At 54.0% G+C, this 19,243-nt stretch overlaps 2 protein-coding genes across 7 annotated transcripts in view; one reads left to right on the top strand and one right to left on the bottom strand.

The window, feature by feature from the left end:
- Nucleotides 1-3,992, top strand: part of YARS1 (tyrosyl-tRNA synthetase 1) — a 42,186-nt gene extending 38,194 nt beyond the window's left edge. The window contains exon 13 of the mRNA XM_004025387.4: nucleotides 3,157-3,992. Within this exon, the coding sequence (XP_004025436.1) occupies nucleotides 3,157-3,267 (111 nt within the window). The 3' untranslated portion in view covers nucleotides 3,268-3,992. The remainder of the gene's footprint in view (nucleotides 1-3,156) is intronic.
- A 265-nt stretch (nucleotides 3,993-4,257) lies between these two features.
- NHSL3 (NHS like 3) overlaps nucleotides 4,258-19,243 on the bottom strand; it is a 33,623-nt gene continuing 18,637 nt past the window's right edge. For 2 of the 6 annotated variants that reach the window (XM_019014746.4, XM_031001483.3), the window contains exons 2-7: nucleotides 11,269-11,439; nucleotides 11,109-11,164; nucleotides 10,452-10,575; nucleotides 9,439-9,552; nucleotides 6,784-9,345; nucleotides 4,258-6,357 (exon numbers count right to left, since the gene is read on the bottom strand). In XM_019014746.4, the coding sequence (XP_018870291.2) occupies nucleotides 6,335-6,357; nucleotides 6,784-9,345; nucleotides 9,439-9,552; nucleotides 10,452-10,575; nucleotides 11,109-11,164; nucleotides 11,269-11,439 (3,050 nt within the window). In that variant the 3' untranslated portion in view covers nucleotides 4,258-6,334. Of the gene's footprint in view, nucleotides 6,358-6,783; nucleotides 9,346-9,438; nucleotides 9,553-10,451; nucleotides 10,576-11,108; nucleotides 11,165-11,268; nucleotides 11,440-13,399; nucleotides 14,814-19,243 lie in introns of those variants that run through there. The other 4 variants (XM_063700627.1, XM_055390579.2, XM_031001484.3 and 1 more) reach the window with 3 other exon arrangements.

Consider the following 19,243-nt stretch of genomic DNA (forward strand, 5'->3'; position numbering starts at 1 on the left):
CAGACCTTTTTGAATTCAAGGTGCCTAAGGAGCATGGGGGTCTTAGGACCTTGCATTGCATCTCCGACAGATCGTTTGAGGCCCTGTGTCAGGGACTTCAGACATTTCTTCATTTGATCTTCAGTCTGTGATAGGAGATTATCCCCATTTTACCTGGCAGGATACCTGACAAGGCCACATAGGGTCACCAGAAATGATGAGGGCAGGGCCAGGCATGGTGTCCCATGCCTGTAATCACAGCACTTTGGGAGGCCGAGGCAGGCGGATCACCTGAGGTCAGGAGTTCAAGACCAGCCTGGCCAACATGGTGAAACCCTGTCTCTACTAAAAATACAAAAAATTAGCCAGGCATGGTGGTGGGTGCCTGTAATCCCAGCTACTCCGGAGGCTGAGGCAGGAGAATCACTTGAACCTGGGAGGCAGAGGTTGCAATGAGCCAAGATCACGCCATTGCACTCCAGCCTGGGCAACAAGAGTGAAACTCCATCTCAAAAAAAAGAAAAGAAAAGAAATGATGAGGCCAGGATTGGCCGGGCGTGGTGGCTCACGCCTGTAATCCCAGCACTTTGGGAGGCCAAGACGGGAGGATCATGAGGTCAGGAGATCGAGAGCATCCTGGCTAACACAGTAAAACCCCATCTCTACTAAAAATAGAAAAAAATCAGCTGGGTGTGGTGGCGGATGCCTGTAGTCCCAGCTACTCAGGAGGCTGAGACGAGAATGGCATGAACCTGGGAGGCGGAGCTTGCAGTGAGCCGAGATCGCGCCACTGCACTCCAGCCTAGGCGACAGAGTGAGACTCTGTCTCAAAAAAAAAATGAAAGAAAGAAAGAAATGATGAGGCCAGGATCAAAACCTTCCCAGGGTTCCTCCTGCCCACCTTGAGTTTAGAGCACTCATTGTCTCCTTGCCTTCTGGACAATGAAAATCTGGCCTGCCCCAGTGATCCCTGAATTCATTCACTCATTCATTTAACAAATACCGAGTCCATAATATAGCTGTCAGGCAGTATTCTGGGTGCTTGGGCTACCTCAATGAATAAAGCAGCAGGAGTTGACTCTCCTCATGGAACTAACACTCATGGGTGACTCTTTCTAGTTAATACCGTGTTTCTTCAGTGAGATAGATGAGTGCTTCTGGAGGACACTGAGAGTCATTTCTACTCTCCATCCTCTTGCATGAGGCCATTTGCTTTGCCCACTCCTTTCCTGGTTTTCTAGGCTGACTTTGTGAATCTCTTTTTTTCTGGCTATAAAATAAATTTTCATGGTAGAAAACATCTAAAATATAGGAGAAAAACAAACAAAAAAAAAACCACAATATCCTAGTCCTGCCATCTAGAGATATTAAAGAATGTTATTAGTGATTATTTCCTTCTGGTCTTTTGCTATGCTTGGAGTGATAATACGTTTACGGTTTAAGTCATACTAAATGCTGTTGATTAATTAGAAACAGGGTCTCACTCTGTCACCCAAGCTGGATTCCAGTGGTGCCATCATAGCTCCCTGTAACCTCAAGCCTGTAAACCTCCTGGACTCAAGTGATTCTCCCGCCTCAGCCTTGCAAAGCACTGGAATTATAGGCATGAGCTACTGTACCTGGCCATGATTTTTATTTTATTTATTTATTTATTTTTCCAAGATGGAGTCTTGCTCTGTCGCCCAAGCTGGAGTGCAGTGGCACAATCTCAGCTCACTGCAACCTCCGCCTCCCAGGTTCAAGCAATTCTCCTGCCTCAGCCTCCTGAGTAGCTAGGATTACAGGTGCCTGCGACCACATCCAGCTGATTTTTGTATTTTTAGTAGAGATGGGGTTTCACCATGTTGGCCAGGCTGGTCTCAAGCTCCTAACCTCATGATCCACCCACCTGGGCCTCCCAAAGTGCTGGGATTACAGGCATGAGCCACTGTGCTGAGCCTCCTGGCCATGATTTCTCTCACGCCTGTAATCCCAGCACTTTGGGAGGCCAAGGCAGGCAGATCACCTGAGGGTGGGAGTTCGAGACCAGCCTGACCAACATGGAGAAACCCCGTCTCTACTAAAAATACAAAATTAGCCAGGCACAGTGGCGTATGCCTGTAATCCCAGCTACTTAAGACGCTTAGGCAGGAGAATCGCTTGAACCTGGGAGGTGGAGGTTGCAGTGAGCCAAGATCACGCTATTGCACTCCAGCCTGGGCAATAAGAGCAAAACTCCATCCCAAAAAAAAAAAAAAAAAATTGAGGGGTTGCACTGTATAGTATTCTACCATAATTATCAAAATCTAACTAAGCTCTTTTTTTTGGAGACGGAGTCTCACTCTGTCATCCAGGCTGGAGTGTGGTGGCGTGATCTCAGCCCGCCGCAACCTCCTCCTCTCAGGTTCAAGTGATTCTCCTGCCTCAGCCTTCTGAGTAGCTGGGACTACAGGCGCCCCGCCACCACACCCGGCTAATTTTTTGTAATTTTAGTAGAGACGGGGTTTCACTGTGTTAGCCAGGATGGTCTCGATCTCCTGACCTCGTGATCTGCCCGCCTCAGCCTCCCGAAATGCTGGGATTACAGGTGTGAGCCACCACACCTGGCTATCTAACTAAACTCTTATTAGACATTGAGGTTATTTGGTTTTTCACTGTTAGAATGATGTGACAGATGTGACAGATGTCTTGGTGCATAGGCCTTTGCACTTAGGTTTATTTTCTTAAACTAACTCCCTAAAATGAACGTACTTGAGTCAAAAGATGAATGTGAAAGCTTTTGACAAACATTTCTTAGAAAAGCTGAGCCAGCTTACCCTACTGGTATATAAGAGAGTTTTCAGGCTGGGCGCAGTGGCTCACACCTGTAATCCCAACACTTTGGGAGGCCGAGGCAGGCGGATCACTTGAGGTCAGGAGTTCAAGACCAGCGTGACCAACATGGAGAAACCCCGTGTCTACTAAAAGTACAAAATTAGTCGGGCGTGGTGGTGCATGCCTGTAGTCCCAGCTACTCGGAAGGCTCAGGCAGGAGAATCGCTTGAACCTGGGAGGCAGAGGTTGTGGTGAGCCAAGATCATGCCATTGCACTCCAGCCTGGGCAACAAGAGCAAAACTCTGCCCCCCTCCCAGAAAAAGGGGGGGTTTTCTTGCAGTCCCACCACCATCATTAAAATCTCTTTTATCTATCTTGTCCAGGCTGACTTCAAAATTTCTGAGGAGTGCATCGCACAGTGGAAGCAAACCAACTTCATGACCAAGCTGGGCTCCATTTCCTGTAAATCGCTGAAAGGGGGGAACATTAGCTAGCCAGCCCAGCATCTTCCCCCCTTCTTCCACCACTGAGTCATCTGCTGTCTCTTCAGTCTGCTCCATCCATCACCCATTTACCCATCTCTCAGGACATGGAAGCAGCGGGTTTGGACTCTTTATTCGGTGCAGCTTACCCTCCCCAGAACCCAGGATCATCCTGTCTGGCTGCAGTGAGAGACCAACCCCTAACAAGGGCTGGGCCACAGCAGGGAGTCCAGCCCTACCTTCTTCCCTTGGCAGCTGGAGAAATCTGGTTTCAATATAACTCATTTAAAAATTTATGCCACAGTCCTTATAATTGGAAAAATACTGGTGCCCAGGTTTTCTTGGAGTTATCCAAGCAGCTGCGCCTCTAGCTGGGATCTGGTACCTGGACTAGGCTAATTACAGCTTCTCCCCAACAGGAAACTGTGGGATTTGAAAAGGAAAGGGAAGGGAAAACAGAGAACCTAGTGGTCTACCAAGTGGTTGGCAACTTTCCCAATGTCTGCTTACTCTGAGGCTTGGCACTGGGGGCCAGGGCCTGCCCCAGGGCTCCTGGAATTTCCCTTGATCCAGCTAGGCTGGGACACTCCCTAAACCAGCTGCGTGTTGTTAGCATCAGGCAGAATGAATGGCAGAGAGTGATTCTGTCTTCATAGAGGGTGGGGTATTTCTCCATAAGGCATCTCAGTCAAATCCCCATCACTGTCATAAATTCAAATAAAATGTCTGAGCAAGGGTGTCTGGATGTGAGCTGGACCATCTCAGGAGAGAACACAAGTGTGAGGCAGCTGCTGGCCCCTCACCTAGTCTGAGGTTCCTTTACCCTGTAATGGGTGGGGGGTAGAAGATGGACAAGACACCTTAACAGTCCCTTTGGCAGTACTAGGCAGAAGAGGCCCATACTTGGGTCCAATGTGTGCAGCAGGCAAAACATTTTCCCTTCTAAATGTGGGCCCAGACCACTGCCCTGTCCCCCGCACATTAAGAAGCAGTAGTCACAGCCAAGTTTCAATCATTTAATTAACACCTTTAAATGAAACACAGTTTTCTTCATGTGTCTCACTCAGGCTTCAGGGCAGAGGGAATGGATTTTTAGACATATCAAAGACTCAAAAATTTAAAGAAATATATATATGTATATATATACTTCTAACATTTTATGGAAATTAAAAATCAGAGGCTTTTGGTCTCTCCATTTACTCTAGGTCAAGCTCATTTACCCCAGAGGACAAAGAAGGGTTGCCTCTTCTAGACCCTCCCTTCTCCTTTGTCCTCTGTCCCACCCAGCAGGGAAACAAGCTCAGAAGATCCTAACAGGATAGAGTTCCAGTAACGTTGGAGGAGGGAGAGGGAAAGAGAAGTCAGGTTCTCTCCCACCTCCAGCCATTCCCAGGTTGCTGCCAGGGCCTGGTTTCATGCAGCTTTGACCCAGTCCTGGATCCTAGGGGGTGGGGTAGATCAGGAGCTCTAGCAGAACAGTGCTCACTGATTATCCTCTTTCCCCAACTCAGTGGGCAGGTGGAGCGTACACCCAGCAGCACTCCCCACTGCCCAGAGGCAAGGGAAGAATATTGATTGATTAGCTACGAGGAGAAGACAGTAGTGACTAGTGGAAAACACCCTGGAGAGGGCCAGAGGAACCTGGCTCTCACCACATCCCCTCTGTTCCCAGCCTTGGTGAGGGGGCAGGGAGGTCATGTCGACCTCCCTCCTTGGTGGTGAAGCTAAAAGCAAGGTTCCTTGCCAGACTCAAGCCCAAGTCACTGTTAAGGAAAGAGGATCAAGAAAGAAGCGGTGGCCCTGGGGGGCAGCCACGCTGCTGTGGACCCACGGGGGCCAATGGGGAAGCCAGCTTGCCTAGACAGGTGGCACAGGCTGAAAATAGAAAGGTTAACATTCCCGGAGAGTACAGTAAGAGAGGCTGATACCTAGGGGACCACCACCCAGCCTGCCCTAGAAGCACTGGGTGCCCCTCACTGACTAGGGAAGACTTGAGTAAAATGCACCTGTGGCTTCCCATCCTTGTCACTCAGCGTTAGCCGCCCCCAGTGGAACCACCTGTGCTGAAAGGCAGCTGCAGAAAGGACATGCACCGAAACGAGGAGAGAGAAAGGTCAGAGAATGAAGTGTGGAGGGCCAGGCCTGAGCCCACTGCTCAAGGAAGCTCCCCGCCTCCAGATGCTCCCTTCCATCCACCTCCTCAGTGCTTGCTCAGCCCAAAGGCTCCTGCCTCTGAAGTGCTGGGGGCCCACCCACCCCAGTGTGGTCAAGGAGGCAAGGGGCAGGTGATTGACACTGCCAAGTGCCCCGAGATGACTCTACTGCTCACCCATTTCTTTGGGCTCTGGCAGTCTCCTACTTGTCCCCAGCATGGAGCACCTGGCAGAACTGGAAGGCAGGAGGGTGGTTGGTGAGTTGAGGCACAGGAAGGCCAATCCCCTCTGCACCTTTTGTGCTTTGGAATTCCACAGCCCCACACCTGCCCCCAGCCTAGAGAAGCCTGTGGGAACACAATGACTTGGCCACCTTCAGGAACCAAGAGGAGTAAACTGGATTGGGCAGGAGGGCACAATCCCAAGCTATGGGCTGACTGTCGGGGATGGATTCTGCTGCCATGTAAACAGGCCCTTGGAATGCAACTTCCTGGGCCCTGGAGGATGGCCATGCAGCCACTTTTCAAAAGTGCTTTGATTCTGGACTATAGTATGTGCATGGTTTGGACATGAAAAAAAATGAAACTCAGGTGAGGTGTCCTGCTCCCAACTCTGCGGCCTCAGGGCCAGCAGGGGGCGCAGCCACCCTCTCCCGCCAGCTACCCCCTTCAAGATGAGGCTAAGGCCAAGACTGAAGCGGCAACTGCCGGAGGTGAACCCATTCGGGAAAAGGCATGAGCGCGGGATGACTCGGAGGACAGGAGCAACACCAGGCTTGCATAAGTATCGAAGGCCGTGGAGGTTAAGGCTGCAGGCGCCCTCTCTATTAGGTTGTGTCTGCTGTATCCTCTCGTCCTTGGAGCTGCTCGGGTCCCTGAGATTGTGTTTCTGGGATGGGTCAGCAGTGCCAGTGAGGTGCCTGGTGGTCAGGCCAGCTCTTTCTGTGAGTCTGGGGGAGAAAAATAAGAGACACTTAGCAAGGGGCCTCCTGGCTTGGTTCTGGCACTAGGAGCCCAACAAAGCATACCCTCACCCAACCTTCTTACCCCTTTGACTTACTGACCGTGCCCACAGCACTGGGCTGGACACCCTACACATGTTCAGACACTACAATGTAGGTGTCACTGCCCCACACTTTACAATGTAGCTAGGAAGGGTAGGGAAAGAGGCAAAGTTGGAATTCAAACACAGTAGGCCTGACACTCACACACCATTCTCCTCCTCTGGGCCCCAGCAAGGGTGACAGCTTGCCCTTCCCAGGCATTCTCAGACCAGAAAAGTTAAAGATCCAAGAACAAATCCCCCATGGCGGGACTTCAGATTCCTACTTCCCATCATCAGCAATGGGACCTCACCCTAGCACTGCCCACTGTACCTGAGCCCGGGAGGCCCATCTTCTCCTCTGGGCCCACCAGCTGCAGGATACCTCCATTCTCCGCCAGCTCCCTCTTAGTCCTGTCCTGGGTGTGAGGGAGCCCATTGGTGGGAGGAGCAGTAAGGGGCTCAGCTCGAGGGTAACTGGGGGAGGCGGGTGGGGGGACTCCCACAGACGGCTTGCGGGCCACAGGTGGGGGAGCCTTAGGTGACTTCTTTGGGGCCTGGGGTGGCCGCTGCTCTGAGATGCTCCGGAGTTCTGCCACCAGATTCCGCTGGAGGTCAGCCTGGGTCTCAGGGGACACGGGCCGCTCCAGCTGCAGCTTCCTAGTGCCCTTGGAGAAGATGAAACTGGCCGTTGAGGCAGGGGACTGGGGAGGCCGTGGCTCTGCCTCAGGCGGTCCGTTGGGCTGGGCACTTGAGAGGCCTTCACTGGCGGCCAGGCTGCAGGCCTTGAGTCGGACGGCAGCATGGAGCCCTGAGAAGGGGGCAGGCACTGGGCTGGCCCGCCCTGACAGGGCCCTTCGCAGTGGTTTCTGGGGGGCCGATGGCCCCAGTGCTGGGGTGGGAGCCCCTCCTGGAGCACCCACGGAGCGCAGCCGCACCATCTGCAGGAGCGAGGGCGTGACCAGGGGCGCACCTACGTCCTCCCTGGGAGGCCCACCGCCCTTGCTACAGCCCACCGGTTCCTTCTGAGGGAGCTTGGCCACATGCCCTGGGGCGGAACTAGCAGGAGCTGGGGCTGGTGGAGCTGGAGGAGGGTCTGGGCTACCCGGGGGCTGAATCTGCAAAGCAGTAGCTGAGGAGGACGAAGCAGCTGGGGAGCTGACAAGCTCTGGGGAGCCTGAAGGGCCTGCAGGCTCAGGGCTGGCCACAGAGAAAAAAGCCTCCTCTGGTGGGGGGAAGTCAGCCATGGACAGGTCCTGCTCCTCAGGGGCAGGGGGCGGGGGAGGGGGCCAGTTGGGATCTTGGAGGGGCTCCTCAGCAGTCTCTGAGGCAGATGGTGCCTCCACAACCACCTCTGGCTTCTTAGTGGGTGGTGGGGGTGGATGATAAGATGGGGGTGGGGAAGGTGGGGGTGACTGGTCTTTGGAGATGACAGGAGACTCCTGCAGTGGAGTCAAGGTTGTCTGGGGAGTGGGAGGGGACTGAGGACTGGCGTCAGTGGTAGAAACAGGCCCAGGAACCACAGCAGGGGCGGCTAGAGCAGGGGCAGCTGGGTTAGGGCTCCTGGGCTTGGAGGGAGGTGGGGAGAAAGGGGCAGGCACCTTGGGGTGAGGAGGTATGACAAACCTGTCACCCAGGGGGGTCAATATCTGTGGCCCAGAGCGGTCTGAGGGGGCTGGGTCAGAGGAGGAGGAACATAAAGACGTGAGGGAAGAGGAGACAGAGGCCCCAGGGGAGCGAAGGGACGTGACACGCTCTGGTTTAGGGGGCTGGGCCTTGCCTGGGGAAGCAGGGGGACCTGCCAGGCCCTTGGGAGGGAGGGTGGGAGTACCACTTTGGCTCGAGTATCCACTGGAGGGCGAAAGTGTCCGTTCTGGGGACCGTGGGGGGCACCGGGAACCACCCGGAGACAAGCCAGGTACCCAGCTGTTGGCTGGGTTGGGTGGACAGGGTGCTGCCCCCGCCCCTTCTGAGCCACCAGTGGTGGGTGGCCGAGGCAGCTGGGGCTGCTGCTTACGCTCAGGCTTAGGGGGCAACCCTAACGGCCCATCAGGCACTGCTAAGCCCCGCTGATGGAGGGAGTGGGTCCGGCGGGGAGGGGGTGGAGGCCGCTTCAGCTTACGCAGGGACACACTCCGGCCAGACAACTGCCCACTGCTCCGAATGCTGAGTGTGTCTGAGGCCTCAGCAGTGCTGCCCCCACTGGGAGAGCCCCTCCCACTGCCTCCCTGGGGAGGGGGTACCACGCTATTGCTAGCCGTAGAGCTCTCCGGCTGGCCCTCAGAGCCACCCTTAGAGGAGAGGGTGGAACCGTCAGACACAATGGTGTCGGAGGATTGAGAGTGGCTCCAGGTGTCACTGGAGGAGGATGGGTGGCGGCTGCGGGGCTGTGGGCTGGAGACGGAGGAGAAGCGCCCCAGCGAGCGGACGGAGGCTGGGCTGGCCGAGTGCAGGCTGCAGCGGCTTAGTGTGCGCAGGCTGCAGCGGCCTAGGGCCACCACGTCCACTGTAGGCGGCAGCACAGCATGTGGAATCAACTTCGACAGGTAGGTGGCCTGGGGGGAGATGGACATGGCCGGGCTCAGGGGCTCTGCAGGCCCTGCCCCTCCTGTCAATCCAGGCACTGCTAGGGACATGGGCCGGGTCAATGGTGGGGCCCGGGTGCCCGTGGACCGGCCAACAAAGGTGTCATCCCGGTAGACACGGTCAATGTGGCGCTGCAGCATGGCCTCTGTCTCAGCACCAGCCTCCGCCTCCGCCTCCAGTGCCTGCAGGGACACCCGGGCCCCCATCCCTGAGGTGCCTCGGGGGCGGCCGTCCACTGTGGGGATGCGTACGGCATCCCGTGCACCAGGAGCCCGGGGCGTGCCTGGTGCCTCACGCTCATTCCGCAGGCCTGGAAGGGACAGGGAGGAGGTGGGGTCAGCAGAGAGGGGATGACCAAGGCTCCCCACCCACCCCACCACTCCCCTCCTAACCCAGGCCTCACCAAGCTCCTTCTGCACATGCTGCGGGAGTCCCAGCACAGTGCTCCGCCGCTCCCGCCGACGCCGCCCTGACTTTCCAGATTTGGGAAATGAGTCATGGGGTCGGAAGGTGGAGCCTGGGGGCCAGTCGTGGGAGAAAAACTGTTAGAGCAAAGGACTCCGGGCACATTCTGCAGGGCACTACTTTTGTAATAAGAGCTCTGCGAGAAATGGTTTCCACAGTCAAGTAGGTATGGGCAAGGCTAGGTTAAACAAAGCTAGAGGCTTCTTTCTGTAAGACTTCTGGAAGGCTACTAAGTCAATGATGGTAATTTCCCTTTAGTGATAGCTTATTATTTAGTAAACATATTATTACGTGTTAGTCGTCATGCTAAACATTTGGCATTCATTCCAATAGGGTACTTATCCTCATTTTTATAGAACATCAAACAGAAGTTCAGAGAGGTTAAGGGTTTTCCCAAGGTCACACAGCTGGCACGTAGTTAGTTACACCAGGCCTCCAACAGTTAAGATTTTCTAACTCTTTTTTTATTTTTTTTTTGAGACGGAGTCTCACACTGTCGACCAGGCTGGAGTGCAGTGGTGCAATCTCGGCTCACTGCAAGCTCCACCTCCCGGGTTCACGCCATTCTCCTGCCTCAGCCTCCCAAGTAGCTGGGACTACAGGCACCCGCCATCAGGCAAGGCTAATTTTTTGTATTTTTAGTAGAGACGGGGTTTCACCGTGTTAGCCAGGATGGTCTCGATCTCCTGACCTCGTGACCCACCCACCTCGACCTCCCAAAGTGCTGGGATTACAGGCGTGAGCCACCGCACCCGGCCGCCAAGATTTTCTAACTCTTAACTGCTTTACAGTTAGCGTGTATCACGAATGTGCAAGAGGACACAGGGCACTGTGTTTCCCGAATTCATTGAATCTGAGAGCCTGGTGAAACACTGGATAAGGAGGAAAAGAAGCTACAGATGCTGGGACCCAATGGCGCCCACTGTCCCTCTCCCCTGCCCATGAATCCACCTTTGCGCTGGATCATCTCCGAGCGGATGGAGAGCGCGTCCTCTGCTGTGGAGCTCTCAGCCACGTAGGATGTGGTCTGACTGCAGAAGGAGATGTTGTCTTCATCCGGCCCCGTCCGGGAGGACTATCAGGGTAGAAGGAGATCTGGGTGAGGCTGTCTCCTCAAGGCTCCCCATTGGAACTTTTTTTTGAGACAAATCCAGCTCAGGCTGGAGTGCAGTAGCGAAATCTTGGCTCACCCAACCTCCGCCTCCCAAGTTCAAGCGATTATCCTGCCTCAGCCTCTCAAGCAGCTGGGATTATACGTACCCTCCCACCATGCCTGGCTAATTTTTGTATTTATGGTAGAGACAGGGTTTCACCACTTTGGCCAGGCTGGTCTCGAAATCCTGACCTCAAGTGATCCGCCCACCTCAGCATCCCAAAGTGCTGGGGTTACAGGTGTAAGCCACCTCACCCAGCCTCCCACTCGAACTTTTGAGTCACAGATCCCCTCCAGCATCACCTAGCACTGAGCAACCCTGGACTAGCCCTCAGGGGTCATTTAGTGTAGCCCTTTGTGATAAAGAAACTGAGACCCAGAAATGTTCTAAGACATCCTTGCCAGGGGTCAAGCAGGTAGAGAAGAGTCAGGACTGAGCTGGAGGCAGGGCTCACCTGGATACTCTGGGTGTCTCCATGGTCCCAGCCACCCTTGTTCAGTTTCTGTTTCTCTGGAAGACACCAGAAGGGTCTGTTGGGTTAGGCCCCTGACCTTGAGAGCTGACAGTGCAGCACTGGAGGGAGGAGAGGGGAGGGGAATGGAGAGGAAGCTTACCTTGGTGTTGTAGGGAGCGGAGCCCCTCCTGGGCCTGAGTGTGCAGCTCTTCCAGGTGGGGGGGTCGCCCACTGGGAAAGAAGACGTTGTCCTGGTGCTCATCCACTGCAGACCCTGGCCCCTGGCCAGGCCCTACACTTAGACGTTTGTCATTCTCAGCCTTGGCAGAGCCTAGTAGGAGGGAGGAGGAAGGGAAATGAGGCAAAGGCATCTGGGCCCTGCAGGGGCACAGGTCCCACGGCAAGGGCACTCACGGTCCCCAGACTGCACACGGCCATTGCATATACAAGCAATGCCCCCTTCCCCAGTCTGGACACATAACCCACAGTTCTGGAGTAAACACTCAACACACACAGCCCCCATATACACAAACTACACCCAAGTGTACATAAATCTGAGTACCCACACCACACAAAGGGCCCCATATAAGGCACCACACACAGGGCACACAGGTACACAGGTCTACTGTGTACGTACACAGCACCCACAGATGTCATTCATGTATATAAACAAAGGGCATCCGAGTATAAACACACATAGGTACACACACCAAGCACACCCAGCCCGCACGTAAACACACAACACCCACAGTCCCTGCTCTGTATATACACAAACAGTAACCAAGTATACACACTACTATGTACTCACACGTCACTCAGAGCCCCACAAAAGACATCCTGAGTATACAAATAGCCCACAGGAAATACATTGCTCTTGCCTCCATACCCAAAACCCCACTTCACAGGAAAATAAACCACTCTTTTCATGCCACCACTTGACCCAGGTCCAGGAAGAAGATACCACGGGAAATCAGGAAGGAGAGACAGCTGGCATGAGTTACAACCATATTCCCAGAAAATCCTAGGGGGGATGCAGACCAAGGAGATAGCCTCCTGGGTCCCCTACTCACCCATGTGGCTGCCCCTTAGTGGAAGGATGGGCAGGGGAGGGGAGAAGAAAGACCCAGGCCCCTCCACCCGCCCAAGGAAACTCCAGTCTCTCTTGGGGAAATAGTCCCAGGTATCCCCCTCTCCTGGAGGCCCTGGCCCTGGCCCTGGCCCCTGTTGCAGAGGAGCCAGGGATCCATTACAAAGGATCCTGTTACAAGCCCCGCCTGTGGAGGGGCTGGCCATCTAATCCTGGGGATGGGGGGCTGTGTCAGCACTTTGCAGCCCCAGCCCCCCCTTTAAATGAAACCCACAACATAAGCAAAAGCGCCGGAAGGGTCATGTGACCTTGGTAACACCTTATAAAGGGACGGGAACAAAACAAGCCCTTTAAAGGGCCATGCTCCAGGAGCAGGGTCTTCAGTTCAGAAACCTGCCTTTCCTCCTCCCTCAGCCCATTCGTCAACAGCCAGAGCTCCTGCCCTAGGGAGTCTGCAGGAATCCCACAGGTCAGAGCTAGGAGGCCCCCAACAGATCCAACCAGACCAGTGCCCGAGATCCCCAGATTTTACAAGTGGGGAAACGGTTCAAAGGGGCAAGGCCTTGCCTAAGGTCACCCAGCAGTAGGAGTCAGACTGACCCTGGACTCAACTCCAGGTTCCCAGAGGGGACTCCCGGATCACACTCAGACTAGGGGCCCCCAACCCTCAAAAGTCCAATAAACTCTTGTCCCTATGTCTTAATCCAGGTCTGAAAGCCCAATTCCTAGGAGAAGGAAGGAGGAACAGGCCCCTCCCTCCAAAACTTCTCCATTCCCAGGCCTCTAAACAGGATTTCACTGAGCAGGCTTCCCAACTTCCAGTGGTACTACTCTCCTCTCTTCTGGGCTGCCCACGTCCCATCCTCCCCTGCACACTAGGAAAGGCTAGTACATCTTGACTGGGAGGCTGTACCCAGTAAAGTGTGGGTACCCCGGCAGGGAGGCAAGTCTCACGGGAGGGCTGCAGGCTTCAAGGTCAGAGACACCTGGATCCATCCTCCCAAGCCACAAGCAGGGCCCAGACAAAGGCAGCAACAAAGCGGCTGGACAAAAGCACAGCCGGATGGGAGATTCTGGCCTCATTATCAGCCCCCAGCCCCCATCCCATTACTTTTGCCCAGCCTTGATTCCTCATTCTACATAAGGGTCTGGCAAAGGGAGGCATCGAGCATCCCTCCCCTCCCCCCAAGCCACACCCACTCACCCTTCTTCTTAAACAGCCCTAGGAGCGCCGGGAGGCGGCGGCCAACGAACACCACCATGACTGCGGGCGCCACTCGAGACGTTCCCTACCCCACCCTGCCTCTCCAGAGCAGAGCGCGGGGCGTACCTTCACTGTAACCCAGCACTATGGGGATGCGAGCCCTCCCGCCCCGCCGCAGAGCACCGGCTCCAGACAGAGGAGGGGGAGGGGCTGCTCTCGATGTCCTCCTCCCACCTTCGCCACTTATACCGCCCATCTGCCGACCCCGCCCCTTAAATGGGGTGCAGGGGCACAGAAAGGAAACTGAGGCCAGGAGTCCGTGGGTGCTCTGCTCCAGTAGAGTATGATTAGGAGGACCGAAGATACTCAATCCAGTAGCAGATCACTCACCCTGCCCCCAAGTCCAGAGTTAAGGCAGGGGTCCCAGCTGCCAGATGGTAGGTGGAGGGGCCACCAGACTAGACTTGGCAGGGTGCCCACCTGCAAGCCTCCTGGCTGCCTAGCGTAATGCCCTGGGGAAAGAGCTCAGAGCCTGCAGCAGCCAGGCAGGAGCCCAGAGCTGCTAGTGGGATGGCAAGGCTGTGGGCAGAGGCCCCTAGAGGGGCAGGGGCCAGTCCCAGGACACAGTCCTGGGAAGCCAGGGAGATGCCCAGAGCAGAACCACAGTGGCTGGCAGTACAGCCCCTCATACACAGGTTCAGCCCCACACTTTCCAAAGGACTTTCTTCCTACTTTGGCAATGTGACATCAGAAGCCCAGAGAAACACAGTGAACTCTCCAAGATCACACTTAACCTTGCAGAGGCTAGACTTCAAAGCAGACCTCCTTCTCCCCTAGCCTGGAATTCTTCACATTGGCCCCACGCTGTCAGTGATTCTGTCCTGGATCACCAGGCAGGGAGAACACAATTAGCCAAGAAACAGTCCATGGGTGAAGGCAGTAAAAAAGGAGGTGAGGTGGAGAAGTACTGGAAAGGAAGTCAGGTCGAGGTTCAAATCCAGCTCCATCACACAAGTCACGATCTCATACGAAAATAAGGCCAATAACTCCTCTTTTTAAGATTGCTGTGGCTCACGCCTGTAATCCCAGCATTTTGGGGGGCCAAGGTGGGCAGATCACTTGAGGTCAGGAGTTCGAGATCAGCCTGGCCCAACATGGTGAAACCCTGTCTCTACTAAAATTAAAATTAAAAATTAGCTTGGTGTGGTGGTGCATGCCTGTAATCTCAGCTACTCAGGAGGCCGAGGCAGGAGAATCTCTTGAACCTGGGAGCCGAAGACTGCAGTGAGCCAAGATCCCACCACTGCACTCCAGCCTGGATGACAGAGCAAGACTCCATTTCAAAAAAAAAAAAAAGAAAAAAACAAGATGGTTGTATCCATTCATTTGATCAGCAAACATGTGTTAACCTAGTACTAGGGACTATAGTTAATGGAGAAGAACTTTATCTTGTTCACCAGTTTATCCCCAGAGGCTAAATCAGTGCCTGGAACATGTTATGAGTTGAGTTCAAACAATATTTGATGAATACATGGATGAGGTAAACTAACAATATAATTTTGGGTAGTGAAGACTCCAGAGCTGTGACAGGAAGCTTTGGTGGGGCCGGGGGGCGGGGAGAGTGGTTTAGTTAGGTTGTCAAGAAAAGCCCCTCTAAGAAAAGAATAGGCTGGGCATGGTGGCTCACACCTGTAATCCCAGCACTATGGGAGGCCGAGGCAGGAAGATGGCTTGTGGTCAGGAATTCAAGATCAGCCTGGGCAACAAGGCAAGATCCTCTCTCTACAAAAAACTTTGAAAATTACCCAGGCGTGGTGACTCACAGCTGGGGTCCCAGATATTGGGAGGCTAAGACAGGAGGATTGCTTGAGCCTGGGAGGTTGGGGCTGCAGTGAGCCATGTTTGAGTCACTGCACTCCTGCCTGAGTGACAGGCATCTTTAAAAAATAAAATCAGCCAGGCGTGGTGGCTCACGCCTGTAATCCCAGCACTTTGGGAGGCCAAGGCAGGCAGATCACCTGAGGTCAGGAGTTTGAGACCAGCCTGGCCAACATGGTGAAACCCTGTCTCTACTAAAAGTACAAAAAAATTAGCCGGGCGTGGTGGTACACACCTGTAATTCCAGCTACTCGGGAGGCTGAGGCAGGAGAATCGCCTGAACCCGGGAGGCAGAGGTTGCAGTAAGCTGAGATCCCGCCACTGCACTCCAGTCTGGGCAAGAGTGAGACTCTGTCTCAAAAATAAATAAATAAAATACAATACAATAAAATAAACAGAAAAGGACATTGGAACTGACACTTGAATACTGAGGAGCCAGTCAGGGTAGGTACCTGGGGAAAAGTCTTCTAGACAGGCTACAGCAAGTGGAAAGGCCTTGAGGCAGGAGTGGTAGATTTCAAGGAAGAGAGAGGAGGCCAGTATGGCTGGAGGATTGAGCAATGGAAAGAATGGTAGGAGACGGAATCAGAGGAGAGCAGGCGACAGGTCAGGTTGGGCCCCATAGGCCTTGAGGGTTTCAGCTGGGTAGTGACACTGTTAAAAAATATTCCGGCCGTGCACGGTGGCTCACGCCTGTAATCCCAGCACTTTGGGAGGCTGAGGCAGGTGGATCACTTGAGGTCAGGAGTTCAAGACCAGCCTGACCAACATGGTGAAACCTTGTCTCTACTAAAAACACAAAAATGAGCCGGGCATGGTGGTGGTGTGTACCTGTAGTCCCAGCTACTCAGGAGGCAGAGGTGAGAGAATTGCTCAAACCCAGGAGGCAGAAGTTGCAGTGAGCTGAGATTGCACCATTGTACTCCAGCCTGGGTGACAGAGAGAGACTCCGTCTCAAAAAAAAAAAAAAAAAATCCCAGGCTAGCACTGTGGCTCACACCTGTAATCCTAGCACTTTGGGAGGCTGAGGTGGGCAGATCACCTGAGGTCAAGAGTTCAAGACCGGGCCGGGCGTTGTGGCCCATGCCTGTAATCCCAGCACTTTGGGAGACCAAGGTGGGTGGATCACGAGGTCAGGAGTTTGAGACCAGCCTGGTCAATATGGTGAAAGCCCATCTCTACTAAAAATACAAAAATTAGTAAGGCGCGGTGGCAGGCGCCTGTAATCCCAGCTACTCGGGAGGCTGAGGCAGGAAAATCGCTTGAATCCGGGAGGCAGAGATTGCAGTGAGCCGAGATCGCAGCCATTGCATTCCAGCCTGGGCAAGAGAGCAAAAAAATTCCGTCTCAAAAAATAAATAAATAAAAGATTTCCTGGGAGGCTGGGCTTGAGCCCAGGAGTTCGAGGTTACAGTGAGCTATAATTGTACCACTGCACTACAGCCTGGGCAACACAGTAAGTCCCTGTCTCTAAAAAAAAAAAAGTAAATATATAAAAATAAAGCTTAAAAAAAAAAAAGATTCCCCTGATAACTCTAAAAAACATAGCAGAGACTGTGAAAGAGAGTCTGTGAACTATATATATGTATCTGTGCAGTATCCCACCAGCCGTGCCTAAGGACACCTCTCTGTCATAGCATCTTTCTCTCTGAGTCCCTAGGGAACTAAAAATTCACAGAGGCTCCCAAGCAACACGACCCCCCTGCAGTTCCTTCCCCAGTTGCCGCCACCCTAACACTGGCCTCTTGGAGACTACTCAAGTACAAACTGAGATCTTGCTCTCCAGAGAACAAACATTTGTAGAGCTGAATAGTCACATCAACAAATCAATGAGATCTAAACAATAATCCTAAGAAGTAGGCACTTTTATTCCCATTTTATAGATGAGGAAATGGAAACCAGAGGGAGCAAGCATTATAAAGCTGCCCTCTCTGGCCTCCATGGTGTAAATGGCAAAGCAGTATTCTCACTCAGAACAACTTGAATCCAAAAGCCACGTTCTGTGCACTGTGCCAGCTACAAACCTGATCTCCCCACTGAAAAAGGGTCATGGGACCCCATCATCCCTACAAATTGGAGGTTTCTCGACCACCTACTGTCCCCACTCTTCCCCTCTTAGGCCAGATCCACCCACCCACCCTTCTTATCAGTCTCACACAAACAGAAAAGACCAGTAGACCGACATTTGCAGGGTGATTAATTCATGCCAGGCACCATGCCAGGTCGTGGTGAAAGGCAAAACGTAGTCTCTGTCCTCATGGATCTTACAAAAGTTCTTCCAGGCAGGTACTGGAAGGTACTTTCCTAGTAATTGATCATGGGCCTGTGAGGCTCAGAGAGCTAAGTGACTTCCCGAACTCTGGCTGGCTCTAAAACTGGAGCCTTTCACCACACAGGACAGTCATCTTCAGCTACCCTCTAACCAGGGAAACTAAGGGCTGAGCTCCTGCCAAGATGGGGGTGGAGGAACATCAGCTCATCAAGGTCCCAGGCCCACAGCTGGCAGTCAGGGCCACAGCTGCAAATTCCCAGAGATCCAAGGGCTTACACTTGATAACATCTGGTTGCCCCAGCAACACCCCTCCCCCTCCCCACCCAAGTCAGAGCCCGCAGCCTCTCTGAGTCACCCCAGATCTATACACCTGTGGCTCGCTTGGGGAGGGGCTCAGCAACCTGAGTCTCAGGTGACTGGGAGGGGTACTTCACAAAGAAACTGAGGTCCAGAGAGTGGAAAGACCTTGCCCACAGCCATGCTTAGAGTCCTTGTTCCAGGGATTTCTGCCCCTGGCAGTCCAGAGGTGCAGCCTAGGGCTGAGGCCATGAGGGAAGCATCCCATACCACACCCCCATCCCCAACATGCCTGGGGGAGGGGGCTTCCTGGATCTGAGAAGACACCTTGCTCCTGGTGGCCACGCCCCCAGCACCCAGGGCACACCAGGAAGCACACCTGTGGGCTCCTCAACTCAGAGACAGTTTACCAGGGCAGAGACTCAGGCAGCAGGCAGCGTCCCACTGGGGCCACCTCCGCAGGTGGGCACTCTCAAAACCACACCCACATGGCCGGGTGCGGTGGCTCACGCCTGTAATCCCAGCACTTTGGGAGGCCAAGGCGGGTGGATCGCGAGGTCAGGAGTTCAAGACCAGCCTGGCCAACGCCGTGAAACCCCGTCTCTACTAAAAATACAAAACTTAGCTGGGCATGGTGTCGAGCTCCTGTAATCCTGGCTACTCAGGAGGCTGAGGCAGGAGAATCGCTTGAACCCAGGAGGCGAAGGTTGCAGTGAGCCGAGACCACGCCATTGCACTCCAGCCTGGGTGACAGAGTGACACTCGGTCTCAAACAAAAAAAAAACACACACACACACCCATAAAGCACACCTAAGCCACCCTAGTCCCTGCCTTCCTCACCCATGAGCAACCGCACAGACCCACACAGGGCCTGCCAAGGGGCTGTGTGTACAGAAAAACAGGTGTGTATAGCCCCTACTCAGGGGCTTTCCTAAGCCTGGGGAAAGGGAAGAAGCGGGGAGGGAGCCCCTGCCTCCCAAGGCCACGCGCATGCGCACGCACTGTCTTGGCAACATCCTCCATGGGGTGAGGCCTCAACCTGCCCCATTCCAGAGCAAGGGGCGGGGGTGGTGGCGCGCCCACAGCCAGGCAGGCCTGACTCAGGGGAGAGGAATGAGGGGGGAGGGCACAGCTGTCCAGGTGGCCTTGCTCAGGAGGCCGAACCCTCTGAAGCCAACCCAGCCCCCAACTCCCTACTCCTGTCTGAACTGTCCCTGGCCAGCCCATGAGCCAGAATCCTGGGTGTTCAGAGGCCCTTAGCCTCAACCCCTCACTGTACAGGTGGACAAACGAAGGCCCCCGCCCCCCGACCATTACACATTCTAGAAGCAGAAGCAGAAACCAGAATGTAGATTTTATTCCCAAAGAGGCAAGACAAAGGAAAATGAGCATAACAA

The sequence above is a fragment of the Gorilla gorilla genome, chromosome 1 (assembly GCF_029281585.2).
Source record: "Gorilla gorilla gorilla isolate KB3781 chromosome 1, NHGRI_mGorGor1-v2.1_pri, whole genome shotgun sequence".
Classification (NCBI taxonomy): domain Eukaryota; kingdom Metazoa; phylum Chordata; class Mammalia; order Primates; family Hominidae; genus Gorilla; species Gorilla gorilla.